The sequence below is a fragment of the Passer domesticus genome, chromosome 30 (assembly GCF_036417665.1).
Source record: "Passer domesticus isolate bPasDom1 chromosome 30, bPasDom1.hap1, whole genome shotgun sequence".
NCBI lineage: Eukaryota > Metazoa > Chordata > Aves > Passeriformes > Passeridae > Passer > Passer domesticus.
In genome coordinates, this window is record NC_087503.1 from 5,544,922 (window position 1) to 5,563,013 (window position 18,092).

At 49.9% G+C, this 18,092-nt stretch overlaps 1 protein-coding gene across 3 annotated transcripts in view; it reads right to left on the reverse strand.

Annotated features, from left to right (window-relative positions):
• Positions 1-3,866: 3,866 nt before the first annotated feature.
• TLCD3B (TLC domain containing 3B) overlaps positions 3,867-18,092 on the reverse strand; it is a 32,812-nt gene continuing 18,586 nt past the window's right edge. For all 3 annotated transcript variants that reach the window (XM_064400917.1, XM_064400916.1, XM_064400918.1), the window contains 2 exons: positions 16,207-16,302; positions 3,867-4,183 (listed from right to left, as the gene is read on the reverse strand). In XM_064400917.1, coding sequence (XP_064256987.1) covers positions 3,911-4,183; positions 16,207-16,302 — 369 coding nt within the window. In that variant the 3' untranslated portion in view covers positions 3,867-3,910. The remainder of the gene's footprint in view (positions 4,184-16,206; positions 16,303-18,092) is intronic.

The window sequence follows — 18,092 nt, forward strand, 5'->3', positions numbered from 1 at the left end:
GATTTTTGGGTCCTCTCCTCACATTTTTTTGCTCTTTCTTTGGGATTTTGGGGTTTCTTTGGGATTTTGGGGTTTCTTTGGGAATTTTGGGTCCTCTCTTCATTTTTTTTTGCCCTTTCTCTGGGATTTTGGTGTTTCTTTGGGATTTTTGGGGTCCTCTCCTCACATTTTTGCTTTTTCTTTGGGATTTTAGGGTTTCATTGGGGATTTGGGTCCTCTCCTCATTTTTTTGCCTTTTCTTTGGGATTTTGGGGTTTCTTTGGGATTTTGGGGTTTCTTTGGGATTTTTGGGTTCTTCTGGAGACGTTTTGGTGTCTCCTCACTTTTTTGGTTCCCCCCCACCCCACTTCTCACCCCAAATCCCTTTTTTGACCCCAAATCCCATTTCCCGCCGCGTTCCTCCCCCTCCCGCCGCGCCCATCCCGGATCCTGATCCAGTTTTTTTATTTATTCGGAATTTTGAGAATTTATTTGGAATTTTTAATTTATTTGGGGTTTTTTTAATTGATTGGGAATTTTTTATTTATTTGGATTTTTTAATTTTTTTTTTTAATTTATTGGGAATTTTTCATTTTTTTGTAATTTTGTATTTGGAATTTTTGAAATTGATTTGGAATTTTTCATTACTTGGAATTTTTTTAATTAGCTTTTTTTTAATTTATTCGGATTTTTAAAATTATTTTTATTATATTCAGACTTTTTCATTGATTTGGAATTTTAACTTATTTGGAATTTTTTTCATTTGGTTTGGAATTTTTCATTGATTCAGAATTTTTCATTTATTTGGAATATTTTTAATTTATGGGGAAATTTTCATTTATTCAGAAATATTCATTTATTTGGAATTTTGTATTTGGAATTTTGAAATTGATTTTTTGATTTGTTATTTATTTGGATTTTTTTCAGAATTTTTTATTGATTTGGAGTTTTAATTTTACTCGGAATTTTTGATTTGGAATTTTTCTTTTTTTTTCATTTCTTTGGAATTTTTTTTATTTGGAATTTTTTTATTTATTCAGAATTTTTCATTGATATGGAATTTTTATTTATTTGGATTTTTTTTAGAATTTTCCTCTTTTAAAATTTTCCATTTATTTGGATTTTTTTATTTACTTGGAATATTTTTCATTTATTTTTGATTTTAAATTTTTTTAATTTATTTTGATTTTTTTATTTGGAATTTTTCTTTTTTTGAATTTTCTATTTACTTGGAATATTTTATTTGGAATTCCTCTTTTTTAACCTTTTTTTTTAATTTGGAATTTTAATTTTACTCGGAATTTTTGATTTGTAATTTTTCATTTATTTGGAATTTTTTTTATTTGCATTTTTTTATTTATTCAGAATTTTTCATTGATTTGGAATTTTTATTTATTTGGATTTTTTTTAGAATTTTCCCCTTTTAAAATTTTCCATTTATTTGGATTTTTTAAATTTACTTGGAATATTTTTCATTTCTTTGGATTTTTTTTTAATTTTGATTTTTTTATTTAAAATTTTTCTCCTTTTTTTGGAATTTTCTATTTACTTGAAATATTTTATTTGGAATTCCTCTTTTTTAACCTTTCTTTTTAAATTTGGAATTTTTAATTTATTCCGAATTTTTATGGATTTTGAATTTTTCGTTTCTTCGGAATTTTTTATTCCAAATTTTTTCCGTCCCTTGAAATTTTTTATTTAATTGGATTTTTTAATTGGAATTTTTTTATTCATTTGGATTTTCCATTTGTAGTGTTTGATTGGCTTGGAATTTTTAATTGGTCAGTGGTCACTCAGGGGTCACTCAGGGGTCACTCAGTGGTCACTCAGGGTCACTCATTGGTCACTCAGTGGTCAGTGGTCACTCAGTGGTCACTCATGGTCACTCAGGGTCACTCAGTGGTCACTCAGTGGTCAGTGGTCAGTGGTCAGTGGTCACTCATTGGTCACTCAGTGGTCAGTTGGTCACTCAGTGGTCACTCATTGGTCACTCATTGGTCACTCAGTGGTCACTCAGGGGTCAGTGGTCACTCAGTGGTCAGTTGGTCAGTGGTCACTCAGGGTCACTCAGGGTCACTCAGGGGTCACTCAGTGGTCAGTGGTCACTCATTGGTCAGTGGTCACTCAGGGGTCACTCAGCGGTCACTCAGGGTCACTTGTTGGTCACTCGTTGGTCACTCAGCGGTCACTCAGGGTCACTTGTTGGTCACTCGTTGGTCACTCAGTGGTCAGTGGTCACTCAGGGGTCAGTGGTCACTCAGTGGTCACTCAGCGGTCACTCAGGGGTCAGAGATCACTCAGGGGTCACTCAGTGGTCACTCAGGGTCACTCAGGGTCACTCAGGGGTCAGTGGTCACTCAGTGGTCACTCATTGGTCACTCAGGGTCACTCAGTGGTCACTCAGTGTCACTCAGGGTCACTCAGGGTCACTCAGGGGTCAGTGGTCAGTTGGTCACTCGTTGGTCACTCGTTGGTCACTCCCCGGCCCCTCCCCCATGAACGAGGCTCAGTCCCCGGCGGTGCCCAGAGATCTTTAATGGGGGAGGGGAGGGGGGGGGACACACAAAGGGACCCCAAAGGGACCCAGGGGTGACACAGGGACCCCAAAGGTGACACAGGGACCCAAAGGTGACACAGGGACCCAAAGGGACCCAAAGATGGCACCAGGAGACCCCAAGGGTGGCACGATGACACCAAAGGGACCCACGGAGACCCCAGGACCTTCGAGGGTGCCCCACGGGTGTCCCAAAGCCACCCCAGGGTGCCCCACGGGTGTCCCAGAGTGTCCCACAGATGTCCCAGGGTGTCCCAAAGCCACCCCACGGCATCCCAGGACCATCCAGGCCACCCCACAGAAGATCCTGGCCACCCCAGAGCCACCCCAGGGTGTCCCAAAGCCACCCCAGACACCCCAGGACCCTTCAGGGTGACCCACGGATGTCCCAGAGCCACCCCAGGGTGTCCCACGGATGTCCCAGGGTGTCCCTCAGGTGTCCCAGAGCCACCCCAAGAATCTTTAGGGTGTCCCAAAGCCACCCCAGGGTGTCCCAGGGATGTCCCAGAATGTCCCAGGTTGTCCCACGGTGTCCCAGGGCCACCCCAGGGTGTCCCACAGGTGTCCCAGGGTGTCCCACCAATGTCCCAGAGCCACCCCAGGGTGTCCCCAGGTCACCCCAGGACCCTTCAGGGTGCCCCACGGATGTCCCAGGGTGTCCCAGGGATGTCCCAGGGATGTCTCAAAACCACCCCAGGGTGCCCCAAGGTGTCCCAGGGTGTCCCAAAGATGTCCCACAGGTGTCCTACAGGTGTCCCAAAGCCACCCCAGGACCCGTCAGGACACCCCGGGACTCTTTAGGGTGTCCTAGAGCCACCCCAGGGTGTCCCACGGATGTCCCAGGGTGTCCCAGAGTGTCCCACAGTGTCCCAGAGCCACCCCAGGGTGTCCCTTGGATGTCCCAGGGTGCCCCACGGATGTCCCAAAGCCACCCCAGGGCGTCCCAAAGCCACCCCAGGGTGCCCCATGGATGTCCCAGGGTGTCCCATAGATGTCCCAGAGTGTCCCAGGGTGTCCCATGGATGTCCCACAGGTGTCCCAAGGCCACCCCAGGGTGTCCCAGAGTGTCCCACAGGTGTCCCAGAGCCACCCCAAGAATCTTTAGGATGTCCCACAGATGTCCCAGGGTGTCCCTCAGGTGTCCCAAAGCCACCCCAGGGTGTCCCACAGATGTCCCAGGGTGTCCCAGGGATGTCCCAGAGCCACCCCAGGGTGTCCCACAGATGTCCCAAGGCCACCCCAGGGTGTCCCACAAGTGTCCCAAGGCCACCCCAGCACCCCTCAGGCCCCCCCCAATCCCCCCCACCCTTCCCCATCTCCTCTGGGCCCCCCCCGGCTCCACCCTGGGTCCGTCCCGGGTTGTCCCCGGCTGTCCCCTCACGGCGGCCGCGGCGGCGTCCCCGCGGGCCGGAAGAGCCGCCAGGCGCCGCGGCAGATGAGGCCGAACCAGTAGAGCTGGGGCGCGGCCATGGCGGCGGCGGCGGCGTTGTAGGCCACGGGCAGCGCGGCCGGCACGCGCAGCAGCGGCAGCCCCCGGTGCCGCCCGTAGGCCCAGTACAGGTACGGGAAGAGCAGCACGCGGCACAGCAGGAAGGTCACCAGCAGCGCCGCCGCGTTCAGCTTGTGCAGCGCCGTGTGCTGCCGCCGGAACTGCCGGGACAGCGGGGGTGAGCGGGGAAACGGGAGCGTGGGGGAGAGAAACGGGAATGTGGGGAAGAGGAGAATAGGAGGGGATTGGGGGTGGTGGTCGCATCTCATGGGGGCTTGGGGAGGACAATTGAGGGGTGGGAAAGGGGGTCCTGATGTGGTTATGGGGTCTCTGGGGGGTGACAATTCCATGGAGACCTCAAACAATCTTGTGGGGGAGGAGAAGGGGAGAAATCTGTGGTGGTCGCATCTCGGGGGGGTTTGAGGGGACAATTGAGGAACTTTCTGGAAGAGGCCAGATGTGGTTATGGGGTCTGTGGGGGCTGAAAAATCCATGCAGACCCCAAAAGTTCTTGTAGGATTTCAAGGAAGGGAGGAATGGGTGGTGGTCGCATCTCAATGGGGTTTGGGGGGACAAGGAAGGATCCCCCTAATGATGATCTTGATGTGGTTCTGGGGTCTCTGGGGGGTAAAAATTCCATGGGGATCTCAAAGGATCTTGTAGGATGTCAACAAAGGGAGAAGTCGGTGGAGGTCGCATCTCAGGGGGGTTTGGAGAAACCAATTGAGGGGTGGGAGAGGGGGCCCGATGTGGTTATGGGGTCTCTGGAAGGTGAAAAATCCATGGAGACCTCAAAAATTCTTCTAGGGTGAGGAAAAAGGGAGGAATGGGTGGTGGTCACATCTCAAGGGGGTTTGGAGAAACCAATTAAGGGTGGGAAAGGGGGTCCTGATGTGGTTATGGGGTCTCTGGATGATAAAAAATCCATGGGGACCTCAAAAGTTCCTGTGGGATGAGGAGAAGGGGAGAAATCTGTGGTGGTCACATCTCAGGGGGGTTTGGGGAGGACAACTGAGGGGTGGGAAAGGGGGTCCCGATGTGGTTATGGGGTCTCTGGGGAGTGACGAATCCATGGAGACCCCAAAAATTCTTCTAGGGTGAGGAAAAAGGGAGGAATTTGTGGTGGTCACATCTCGGGGGGGTTTGGAGAAACAACTTGAAGGGTGGAGAAGGGGGTCCCGATGTGGTTATGGGGTCTCTGGATGATAAAAAATTCATGGAGACCTCGAAAGTTCTACTGGGATGAGGAGAAGGGGAGAAATCGGTGGTGGCCGCATCTCGGGGGGGTTTGGGGAAACCAATTAGAGGTGGGAATGGGGGTCCCGATGTGGTTGTGGGGTCTCTGGGGGGTGACAATTCCATGGGGACCTCAAAAATTCTTGTACAATGTCAAGGAAGGGAGAAATCTGTGGTGGTCGCATCTCAGGGGGGTTTGGGGAGGACAATTGAGGGTGGGAAAGGGGGTCCGGATGTGGTTATGGGGTGTCTGGAAGGTGAAAAATCCATGGAGACCTCAAAAATTCGTGCAGGATGTCAATGAAGTGAGAAATTTGTGGTGGTCACATCTCAGGGGGGTTTGGGGGGACAAGGAAGGATCCCCCGTTGAGGATCCCGATGTGGTTATGGGGTCTCCGGAAGGTGAAAAATCCATGGAGACCTCAAAAGTTCTTGTAGGATGAGGAAAAAGGGAGGAATTTGTGGTGGTCGCATCTCGGGGGGGTTTGGAGAAACCAATTGAAGGGTGGGAAAGGGGGTCCCGATGTGGTTATGGGGTCTCTGGATGATAAAAAATCCATGGAGACCTCGAAAGTTCTACTGGGATGAGGAGAAGGGGAGAAATCTGTGGTGGTCACATCTCGGGGGGGTTTGGGGAAACCAATTGAGGGGTGGGAAAGGGGGTCCTGATGTGGTTATGGGGTCTCTGGGGTAGTGAAAATTCCATGGGGACCTCAAAAGTTCTTCTGGCATGAGGAAAAAGGGAGGAATTGGTGGTGGTCGCATCTCGGGGGGGTTTGGGGAGAACAACTGAGGGGTGGGAAAGGGGGTCCCGATGTGGTTATGGGTCTCTGGGGGGTGAAAAATCCATGGGGACCTCAAAGGTTCCTGTGGGAGGTCTAGGAGGGGTGAAATCGGTGGTGGTCGCATCTCGGGGGGGTTTGGGGAGGACAATTGAGGGGTGGGAAAGGGGGTCCTGATGTGGTTATGGGGTCTCTGGGGGGTGACAATTCCATGGAGACCCCAAAAGTTCGTGCAGGATGTCAATTAAGGGAGGAATGGGTGGTGGTCGCATCTCGGGGGGTTTGGAGGGACAAGGAAGGATCCCCCATTGAGGATCCCGATGTGGTTATGGGGTCTCTGGATGATAAAAAATTCATGGAGACCTCAAAAGTTCTACTGGGATGAGGAGAAGGGGAGAAATCCGTGGTGGTCACATCTCGGGGGGTTTGGAGAAACCAATTGAAGGGTGGGAATGGGGGTCCCGATGTGGTTATGGGGTCTCTGTGGAGTGACGAATCCATGGAGACCTCAAAAATTCTTCTAGCGTGAGGAAAAAGGGAGGAATTTGTGGTGGTCACATCTCGGGGGGGTTTGGAGAAACAACTTGAGGGTGGGAAAGGGGGTCCCGATGTGGTTATGGGGTCTCTGGGGGGTGACAAATTCATGGGGATCTCAAAAGTTCCTGTGGGATGTCAATAAAGGGAGGAATGGGTGGTGGTCGCATCTCGGGGGGGGGTTTGGGGCACAAAGAAGGATCCCCCATTGAGGATCCCGATGTGGTTATGGGGTCTCTGGATGATAAAAAATCCATGGAGACCTCGAAAGTTCTACTGGGATGAGGAGAAGGGGAGAAATCCGTGGTGGTCACATCTCGGGGGGGTTTGGGGAGGACAATTGAGGGGTGGGAAAGGGGGTCCCGATGTGGTTATGGGGTGTCTGGGGGGTGACAAATTCATGGGGATCTCAAAAGTTCCTGTGGGATGTCAATAAAGGGAGGAATGGGTGGTGGTCGCAACTCGGGGGGGTTTGAGGGGACAATTGAGGAACTTTCTGGAAGAGGCCAGATGTGGTTATGGGGTCTCTGGTGGGTGAAAAATCCATGGGGACCTCAAAAATTCTTGTGGGATATCAAGGAAGGGAGAAACCCATGGTGGTCGCATCTCAGGGGGGTTTGGAGAGGACAACTGAGGGTGGGAAAGGGGGTCCCGATGTGGTTAAGGGGTCTCTGGGGGATGATGAATCCATGGAGACCTCAAAAACTCCTGTAGGATTTCAAGGAAGGGTGAAATTTCTGGTGGTCGCATCTCAATGGGGTTTGGGGGGACAAGGAAGGATCCCCCACTGAGGGTCCCGATGTGGTTATGGGGTCTCTGGAAGGTGAAAAATCCATGGAGACCCCCAAAATTCTTGTAGGGTAACGAAAAAGGGAGGAATTTGTGGTGGTCACATCTCGGGGGGGGTTGGAGAAACCAATTGAAGGGTGGGAATGGGGGTCCTGATGTGGTTATGGGGTCTCTGGGGGATGACAAATCCATGGGGACATCAAAAATTCATGCAGGATGTCAAGGAAGGAAGGGATGGGTGGTGGTCGCATCTCGGGGGGGTTTGGGGCACAAAGAAGGATCCCCCATTGAGGATCCCGATGTGGTTGTGGGGTCTCTGGATGATAAAAAATTCATGGAGACCTCGAAAGTTCTGCTGGGATGAGGAGAAGGGGAGGAATTTGTGGTGGTCGCATCTCGGGGGGGTTTGGGGAAACCAATTGAGGGGTGGAGAAGGGGGTCCTGATGTGGTTATGGGGTCTCTGGGGGGTGACAATTCCATGGGGACCTCAAAAGTTCCTGTGGGATGTCAATGAACTGAGAAATTTGTGGTGGTCACATCTCAGGGGGGTTTGGAGAAACCAATTAAGGGGTGGGAAAGGGGGTCCCGATGTGGTTATGGGGTGTCTGGGGGGTGACAAATCCATGGGGACCTCAAATGTTCTTCTGGGATGAGGAAAAAGAGAGGAATCCATGGTGGCCACATCTCAATGGGGTTTGGGGGGACAAGGAAGGATCCCCTGTTGAGGATCCCGATGTGGTTCTGGGGTCTCTGGGGGGTGACAAATTCACGGGGATCTCAAAAGTTCCTGTAGGATGTCAATAAAGGGAGGAATGGGTGGTGGTCGCATCTCGGGGGCTTTGGAGAAACCACTTGAGGGTGGGAAAGGGGGTCCCGATGTGGTTATGGGGTCTCTGGATGATAAAAAATCCATGGAGACCTTGAAAGTTCTACTGGGATGAGGAGAAGGGGAGAAATCTGTGGTGGTCGCATCTCGGGGGGTTTGGGGAGGACAATTGAGGGGTGGGAAAGGGGGTCCTGATGTGGTTATGGGGTCTCTGTGGAGTGACGAATCCATGGAGACCCCAAAAATTCTTCTAGGGTGAGGGAAAAGGGGGGAATTTGTGGTGGTCACATCTCGGGGGGGTTTGGGGAAACCAATTGAGGGGGGGAAAGGGGGTCCTGATGTGGTTATGGGGTCTCTGGGGGGTGACAATTCCATGGAGACCCCAAAAGTTCGTGCAGGATGTCAATTAAGGGAGGAATGGGTGGTGGTCGCATCTCAGGGGGGTTTGGGGGGACAAGGAAGAATCCCCCATTGAGGATCCCGATGTGGTTATGGGGTCTCTGGATGATAAAAAATTCATGGAGACCTCAAAAGTTCTACTGGGATGAGGAGAAGGGGAGAAATCCGTGGTGGTCACATCTCGGGGGGGTTTGGAGAAACCAATTAGAGGTGGGAAAGGGGGTCCCGATGTGGTTATGGGGTCTCTGGAAGGTGAAAAATCCATGGAGACCCCCAAAATTCTTCTAGGGTGAGGGAAAAGGGGGGAATTTCTGGTGGTCACATCTCGGGGGGTTTGGAGAAATCAATTGAGGGGTGGGAAAGGGGGTCCCGATGTGGTTATGGGGTCTCTGGGGGGTGACAATTCCATGGGGATCTCAAAAGTTCCTGTGGGAGGTCTAGGAGGGGTGAAATTTCTGGTGGTCGCATCTCAGGGGGGTTTGGGGGGACAAGGAAGGATCCCCCATCGAGGATCCCGATGTGGTTATGGGGTCTCTGGAAGGTGAAAAATCCATGGAGACCCCAAAAATTCTTGTAGGGTGAGGAAAAAGGGAGGAATTTGTGGTGGTCACATCTCAGGGGGGTTTGGAGAAACCAATTAAGGGTGGGAAAGGGGGTCCCGATGTGGTTATGGGGTCTCTGGGGGGTGAAAAATCCATGGAGACCTCGAAAGTTCTACTGGGATGAGGAGAAGGGGAGAAATCTGTGGTGGTCACATCTCGGGGGGGTTTGGGGAAACCAATTGAGGGGTGGAGAAGGGGGTCCTGATGTGGTTGTGGGGTCTCTGGGGGGTGACAAATCCATGGGGACCTCAAAAATTTGTGCAGGATGTCAATGAAGTGAGAAATTTGTGGTGGTCGCATCTCAGGGGGGTTTGGGGAGAACAACTGAGGGGTGGGAAAGGGGGTCCGGATGTGGTTATGGGGTGTCTGGAAGGTGAAAAAATCCATGGAGACCTCAAAAATTCGTGCAGGATGTCAATGAAGTGAGAAATTTGTGGTGGTCGCATCTCAGGGGGGTTTGGGGGGACAAGGAAGGATCCCCCGTTGAGGGTCCCGATGTGGTTATGGGGTCTCTGGATGATAAAAAATCCATGGAGACCTCGAAAGTTCTACTGGGATGAGGAGAAGGGGAGAAATCTGTGGTGGTCACATCTCGGGGGGGTTTGGAGAAACCAATTAAGGGTGGGAAAGGGGGTCCCGATGTGGTTATGGGGTCTCTGGGGGGTGACAAATCCATGGGGACCTCAAAGGTTCCTGTGGGAGGTCTAGGAGGGGTGAAATTGGTGGTGGTCGCATCTCAGGGGGGTTTGGGGAGGACAACTGAGGGGTGGGAAAGGGGGCCCGATGTGGTTATGGGGTGTCTGGGGGGTGACAATCCATGGAGGCCTCAAAAGTTCTTGTAGGGTGAGGAAAAAGGGAGGAATCTGTGGTGGTCGTATCTCAGGGGGGTTTGGGGGGACAAGGAAGGATCCCCTATTTAGGATCCCGATGTGGTTATGGGGTCTCTGGGGGATGACAAATCCATGGGGACATCAAAAATTCATGCAGGATGTCAAGGAAGGAAGGAATGGGTGGTGGTCGCATCTCGGGGGGGGGTTTGGGGCACAAAGAAGGATCCCCCATTGAGGATCCCGATGTGGTTGTGGGGTCTCTGGATGATAAAAAATTCATGGAGACCTCAAAAGTTCTGCTGGGATGAGGAGAAGGGGAGGAATCCGTGGTGGTCACATCTCGGGGGGGTTTGGAGAAACCAATTAGAGGTGGGAAAGGGGGTCCCGATGTGGTTATGGGGTGTCTGGAAGGTGAAAAATCCATGGAGACCTCAAAAATTCGTGCAGGATGTCAATGAAGTGAGAAATTTCTGGTGGTCACATCTCAGGAGGGTTTGGGGGGACAAGGAAGGATCCCCCATCGAGGATCCCGATGTGGTTATGGGGTCTCTGGAAGGTGAAAAATCCATGGAGACCCCAAAAATTCTTGTAGGGTAACGAAAAAGGGAGGAATTTGTGGTGGTCGCATCTCAGGGGGGTTTGGAGAAACCAATTAAGGGTGGGAAAGGGGGTCCTGATGTGGTTATGGGGTCTCTGGATGATAAAAAATCCATGGAGACCTCGAAAGTTCTACTGGGATGAGGAGAAGGGGAGAAATCCGTGGTGGTCACATCTCGGGGGGGTTTGGGGAAACCAATTGAGGGGTGGAGAAGGGGGTCCTGATGTGGTTATGGGGTCTCTGTGGAGTGACGAATCCATGGAGACCTCAAAAATTCTTCTAGGGTGAGGAAAAAGGGAGGAATTTGTGGTGGTCACATCTCAGGGGGGTTTGGAGAAACCAATTGAGGGGTGGGAGAGGGGATCCTGATGTGGTTATGGGGTCTCTGGGGGGTGAAAATTCCATGGGGACCTCAAAAATTCTTGTAGGATTTCAAGGAGGGGTGAAATCGGTGGTGGTCGCATCTCGGGGGGGTTTGGGGAGGACAACTGAGGGTGGGAAAGGGGGTCCCGATGTGGCTATGGGGTGTCTTGGGGGTGAAAATTCCATGGGGACCTCAGAAGTTCTTCTGGCATGAGGAAAAAGGGAGGAATGGGTGGTGGTTGCATCTCAGGGGTGTTTGGAGAAACCAACTGAGGGGTGGGAAAGGGGGTCCCGATGTGGTTATGGGGTCTCTGGGGGGTGAAAAATCCATGGGGACCTCAAAAGTTCTAATGGGATGAAGAAAAAGGGAGGAATGGGTGGTGGTCGCATCTCGGGGGGGTTTGGGGAAACCAATTGAGGGGTGGGAAAGGGGGTCCTGATGTGGTTATGGGGTCTCTGGGGGGTGACAATTCCATGGAGACCCCAAAAGTTCATGCAGGATGTCAATTAAGGGAGGAATGGGTGGTGGTCGCATCTCAGGGGGGTTTGGAGGGACAAGGAAGGATCCCCCATTGAGGATCCCGATGTGGTTATGGGGTCTCTGGATGATAAAAAATTCATGGAGACCTCAAAAGTTCTACTGGGATGAGGAGAAGGGGAGAAATCCGTGGTGGTCGCATCTCGGGGGGGTTTGGAGAAACCAATTAGAGGTGGGAAAGGGGGTCCCGATGTGGTTATGGGGTCTCTGGGGGGTGACAAATCCATGCAGACCCCAAAAGTTCCTGTGGGATGTCAATAAAGGGAGGAATTTGTGGTGGTCGCATCTCGGGGGGGTTCGGAGCACCCTCGGGACCCTGGGGCCGCTCCGGCAGGGCCCCGGTGGGAGCTGGGGAGCTGCAGGGAGGGGGGAGACCCTGGGACTGGGGATTTTGGGGCACTTTTGGGACTTTTGGGCACTTGTTGGGATTTTTGGGGCAGTTTTGGGCATTTTGGGGCACTTTGGGATTTTTTGGGGATTTTTGGTGAAATTTTGGTGACATTTTGGGGGGAATTTCTGGGGGAATTTGGGGATTTTTTGGGGATTTCTGGGTGAAATTTTCAGGAAATTTTGGGGGATTTTTGAGGGAATTTGGGGATTTTTGGGTGAAATTTTGGGGATTTTTTGGATTTTTTGGTGAATTTTTTTAATTTTTAAATTTTTTTGTGGATTTTGGGGAGAATTTTTGTGACATTTTGGGGATTTTTATGGGGATTTTTGGGATTTTCTGGAGACTTTCGGGGGATTTTTTGGGGTCTTTTGGGGAAAATTTGGGGCATTTTTGGGTGAAATTTTTGTGATTTTTTTACTTTTTTAGGGATTTTTTGGGGATTTTTAAAATTTTTTTTCAGTTTTTGGGGGATTTTTTTGGGGAATTTTGGGGGGAAATTTTTGTGATTTTTTTTTACTTTTTAAGAGATTTTTTTGGGATTTTTTTAAATTTTTTTTCTTTTTCATTTTTTGGGGGATTTTGGTGAATTTATGGTGAAAATTTTTAGAGGTTTTTTTGGGACTTTTTGGGATTTTTGGGGGATTTTTTTGGTGACATTTTGGGGCATTTTATGGGGAATTTTGGGGATTTTCTGGAGATTTTTGGGGATTTTTTTGGGGTAATTTTGGGGTGAAATTTTTGTGATTTTTTTTTACTTTTTTAAAGGATTTTTTAAATTTTTGGGGGGATTTTGGGGAATTTTTTGTGAAATTTTGGGGCATTTTATGGGACTTTTATAATTTTTGGGAGGAATTTTTGGGATTTTGGGGAATTTTTTTGAAACTTTGGGATTTTTTGGGGGAGATATTGGGATTTTGGGGTGAAATTTTTGTGAAATTTTTTTTGAAATTTTTGGTGATTTTTCTAATTTTTGGGATTTTTGGGGGAATTTTGGGACATTTTTTGGGTTTTGGGAGATTTTTGTGGGATTTGGGGGAATTTTGGGGGATTTTTTGTGACATTCCTGTAAAAATTTTGGGAATTTGGGATTTTTTTGGGGGATTTTTTTTTCTTTTTTTTCCACTTTTAGGGAATTTTGGGTGATTTTTTTTGTTTTTATTAAATTTTGGAGATTTTTTTTCATTTTTGGGGGGATTTTGGGGACATTTTGGGAATTTTGTGGGATTTTTGGGAGATTTTTATTTACATTTTTTGGGATTTCTTGAGATTTTTTTTAGATTTTTGGGAGATTTTTTGGGGATTTTGGGGATTTTTTGGGGCATTTTTAGGGAATTTGGGGGATTTTGGGAGGATTTTTTGGGATCATTTTTGAGGGAAATTTTTAGGTTTTTGGGGGAATTCAGGGCATTTTTTGTGACATTTTGGGGTTTTTTTAGGGATTTTCTTTTGGACTTTGGAGATTTTTTGGGAACTTTTTAGGGATTTTTTGGGGGGAATTTTGGGGGGATTTTTTTTATTTTGGGGGAATTTTTTGGATTTTGGGGATTTTTTGGGGATTTTTTGCAGATTTTTTGGGGATTTTTTAGGATTTTTTTGGGGATTTTTCCCAGAATATTTTTGGGAATTTTTAAGAGAATTTTGGGATTTTTTGGGGAAATTTCTGGAGATTTTGGGGATTTTTTTCCTGGGGTTTTGGGGGAATTTTTTGGGATTTTTTGAGATTTTTTGGGATTTTTGGGAATTTTTGGGGGATTTTTTGGGGGATTTTTCAGGATTTTTTGGGCTATTGTGGGGGATTTTGGGGGCATTTATTCCAGAATATTTTTGGGAATTTTTAGGAGAATTTTGGGATTTTTTGGGGGAAATTTTGGGGGATTTTGGGAAAATTTTTTCTGGGGTTTTGGGACGATTTTTTGAGGTTTTTTTGGGATTTTTCAGGATTTTTTGAGCGATTTTGGGGGATTTTGGGGACATTTTTCCAGAATATTTTTGGGAATTTTTAGGAGAATTTGGGGAATTTTTGGGGGGAATTTCTGGAGATTTTGGGGATTTTTTTCTGGAATTTTGGGGGGATGTTTTGGGATTTTTTGCAGATTTTTGGGGGATTTTTCCGTATTTTTTAAGATACTTTTGGGGGATTTGGGGGACATTTTTCCCAGAATATTTTTGGGAATTTTTAGGAGAATTTTGGGATTTTTTTGGGGAAATTTCTGGAGATTTGGGGGATTTTTTTGGTGCCCCACTGGGGGATTTTGGGGATTTTTTTCTGGGATTTTTTTGGGATTTTTTGTGGGATTTTTCGGGTTTTTTTGAGCTATTTTGGGGGCATTTTTCCCAGAATATTTTTAGGAATTTTTAAGAGAATTTTGGGAATTTTTGGGGAAAATTTTGGGGAATTTTGGGGATTTTTTTCTGGGGTTTTGGGGGAATTTTTGGGGATTTTTCAGGATTTTTTTCGGATTTTTCAGGATTTTTTGAGCTATTTTGGGGATTTGGGGGACATTTTTCCCAGAATATTTTTGGGAATTTTTAGGAGAATTTTGGGATTTTTTTGGGGAAATTTCTGGAGATTTTGGGGATTTTTTTTGTGCCCCACTGGGGGATTTTGGGGATTTTTTCCTGGGATTTTGGGGCCATTTTTTGGGGTTTTTTTCTGCAGGATTTTCTCCTTTTTTGACCATTTTTGTGGGACTTTTTGGGATTTATTTCGGGATTTGGGGACCTTGGGGACCTTGGGGACACTCTGGGGCCACCTCACCAGGATGAGGACCTGGCCAAGGTTTGGGGCTGGATTTGGGGTGGATTTTTGGGGATTTTGATGGGATTTTGATGGGATTTTTATGGGATTTTTATGGGATTTTCCCATTTTGGGGCCATTTTTAGTGGGAATTTTTTGGGGTTGTGGGGTTTTTGGGGTTTGGGGACATTTGGGACACTTGGGGACACTTGGGGACATTTGGGGCCACCTCACCAGGATGAGGACCTTGCCCAGGCACACGAGGGGGGTTTGGGGCTGGATTTTTATGGGATTTTTATGAGATTTTTATGGGATTTTCCCATTTTGGGGCCATTTTTAGTGGGATTTTTTCGGGGTTTTGGGGTTTGGGGACCTTGGGGACATTGGGGACATTTTGGGGCCACCTCACCAGGATGAGGACCTGGCCCAGGTGTCAGGGTAGATTTTGGGGTCGATTTTGGGGCAGATTTTGGGGTATTTTAGGGGATTTTTATGGGATTTCTCCATTTTGGGGCCATTTTTTTCACCATTTTTTGTAGGTTTTTTTCGGGATTTCGGGATTTGGGGACACTTGGGGACACTTGGGGACCTTGGGGACACTTGGGGACATCCGGGCCCCCCTCACCAGGATGAGGACCTGGCCCAGGCAAACGAGGGGGGTTTGGGGGTGGGCTTTTATGGGATTTTATGGGATTTTTATGGGGTTTTTATGGGATTTCTCCATTTTGGGGCCATTTTTTCACCATGTTTAGTGGGATTTTTTCGGGGATTTCGGGATTTGGGGACACTGGGGACCTTGGGGACACTTGGGGCCCCCTCACCAGGATGAGGACCTTGCCCAGGCACACGAGGGGGGTTTGGGGCTGGATTTTTATGGGGTTTTGGGGCAGATTTTGGGGATTTTTATGGGATTTTTCCATTTTGGGTCATTTTTAGTGGGATTTTTTTGGGTTTTTTGGCGTTTGGTGACATTGGGGACCTTGGGGACACTCTTGAGGACACTTGGGGACACCTCACCAGGATGAGGACCTGGCTCTGGATTAGAGATGGATTTTGGGGTGAATTTTTATGGGTTTTTATGGGATTTCTCCATTTTGGGGCCACTTTTAGTGGGATTTTTTCGGGGTTTTTGGTGTTTGGGGACATTGGGGACACTTGGGGACACTTGGGGACATCCGAGGCCCCCTCACCAGGTTTAGGGATGGATTTTGGGGTGGATTTTTGGGGATTTTTATGGGATTTTTATGGGGTTTTTATGGGATTTCTCCATTTTGGGTCATTTTTAGTGGGATTTTTTCGGGGATTTCGGGATTTGGGGACACTGGGGACCTTGGGGACCTTGGGGACACTTTGGGGCCCCTCACCAGGATGAGGACCTGGCCCTGGTTTAGGGATGGATTTTGGGGTGGATTTTTGGAGATTTTTATGGGATTTTTATGGGATTTCTCCATTTTGGGGCCATTTTTTCACCAGTTTTAGTGGGATTTTTTCAGGGATTTCGGGATTTGGGGACACTGGGGACCTTGGGGACACTTGGGGACACTTTGGGGCCCCTCACCAGGATGAGGACCTTGCCCAGGCACACGAAGGGCGTGCTCAGCTCGGCCATCAGGAGGCAGCCCAGGAAGAAGTCGCCCTTGCCCTGGCGCCACAGCTGGGGACACGGCGTCACCAAAGTGTCACCAAAGTGTCACCAGAGGGTCCCCAGGGGTCACCAGGGGTCACCTGGGGTCACCAGGGGGTCACTAACCCCCCCAGAGTGTCCCCAAGGTCTCCAGAGTGTCCCCAACCCCCCAAATGTCACCCGGGGTCCCCAAAGTGTCCCCAACCCCCCCAAGTGTCCCCAACCCCCCAAATGTCACCCGGGGTCCCCAAATGTCATCCTGATGTCCCCAAGGTGTCCCCAACCCCCCCGAAGGTCAACCAAGTGTCCCCAAACGTCACCCAGGCTCTGCAGAGTGTCCCCAACCCCCCCCAAAGTGTCCCCAAAGTCTTCAAAGTGTCCCCAGGGTCCCCAGATGTCACCCGGGGTCCCCAAGGTGTCCCCAACCCCCCCCAAAGTGTCCCCAAGGTGTCCCCAACCCCCCAGATGTCACCCAGGGTCTCAAAATGTCACCCAGGGTCCCCAGAGTGTCCCCAGCCCCCCAAAATGTCACCCAAGTCCCCCAGAGTGTCCCCAAGGTCCCCAAGGTGTCCCCAACCCCCCCAGGTGTCACCCGGGGTCCCTAAAGTGTCACCAGGGTGTCCCCAAACGTCACCTGGGGTCCCCAGAGTGTCCCCCAACCCCCCAAAGTGCCACCCGGGGTCTCGAAATGTCACCCAGGGTGTCCCCAGAGTGTCCCCAAGGTCTCCAGAGTGTCCCCAACCCCCCAAATGTCACCCAGGGCCCCCAAAGGTCACCCAGGGTCCCCAAATTGTCCCCAAATCCCCCAAAATGCCCCCAAATGTCACCCAGGGGTCCCCAGAGTGTCCCCAAAGGGTTCCCAAGGAATCCCCAACCCCCCCAAATGTCACCCAGGGTCCCAAAAGTGTCCGCAGGTGTCCCCAAAGTGTCCCCAAATCCCCCAAAGTGTCCCCAGGGTCCCCAAAGTGTCCCCAACCCCCCCAGAGTGTCCCCAGTGTCCCCAGAGCGTCCCCAGGGTCCCTAAAGTGTCACCTGGAGGCCCCAAAGTGTCCCCAACCCCCCCAGAGTGTCCCCAGTGTCCCCAGAGCGTCCCCAGGGTCCCTAAAGTGTCACCTGGAGGCCCCAAGGTGTCCCCAACCCCCCCAAGGTGTCCCCAACCCCCCCAGATGTCACCCAGGGTCCCAAAATGTCACCCGGGGTCCCCAGAGTGTCCCCAGCCCCCCAATGTCACCCAAGTCCCCCAGAGTGTCCCCAAGGTCCCCAAGGTGTCCCCAACCCTCCCAGGTGTCACCCAGGGTCCCTAAAGTGTCACCAGGGTGTCCCCAAACGTCACCTGGGGTCCCCAAAGGTCATCCCGGTGTCCCCAAGGTGTCCCCAACCCCCCCAGAGTGTCCCCAAGGTCTCCAAAGTGTCCCCAGCCCCCCAAATGTCACCTGGGGTCCCCAAAGTGTCCCCAACCCCCCCAAAGTGTCCCCAAGCCCCCAAACGTCACCCAGGGTCCCCAGATTGTCCCCAACTCCCCCAGAGTGTCCCCAAGGTCCCCAAGGTGTCCCCAAATCCCCCAAATGTCACCCAGGGTCCACAGGTGTCCCCAAGGTGTCCCCAAACCTCCCCCAGAAGTGTCCCCAAGGTGTCCCCCAAATGTCCCCAGGGTGTCCCCAACCCTCCCTGGTGTCCCCAAGGTCCCCAGGGTGTCCCCAAGGTCTCAAAATGTCACCCAGTGTCCCCAAGGTGTCTCCAACCCCCCCAGAGTGTCCCCAGGGTCCCCAAGTGTCACCCAGTGTCCCTAAATTGTCCCAAACTCCCCCAGAGTGTCCCCA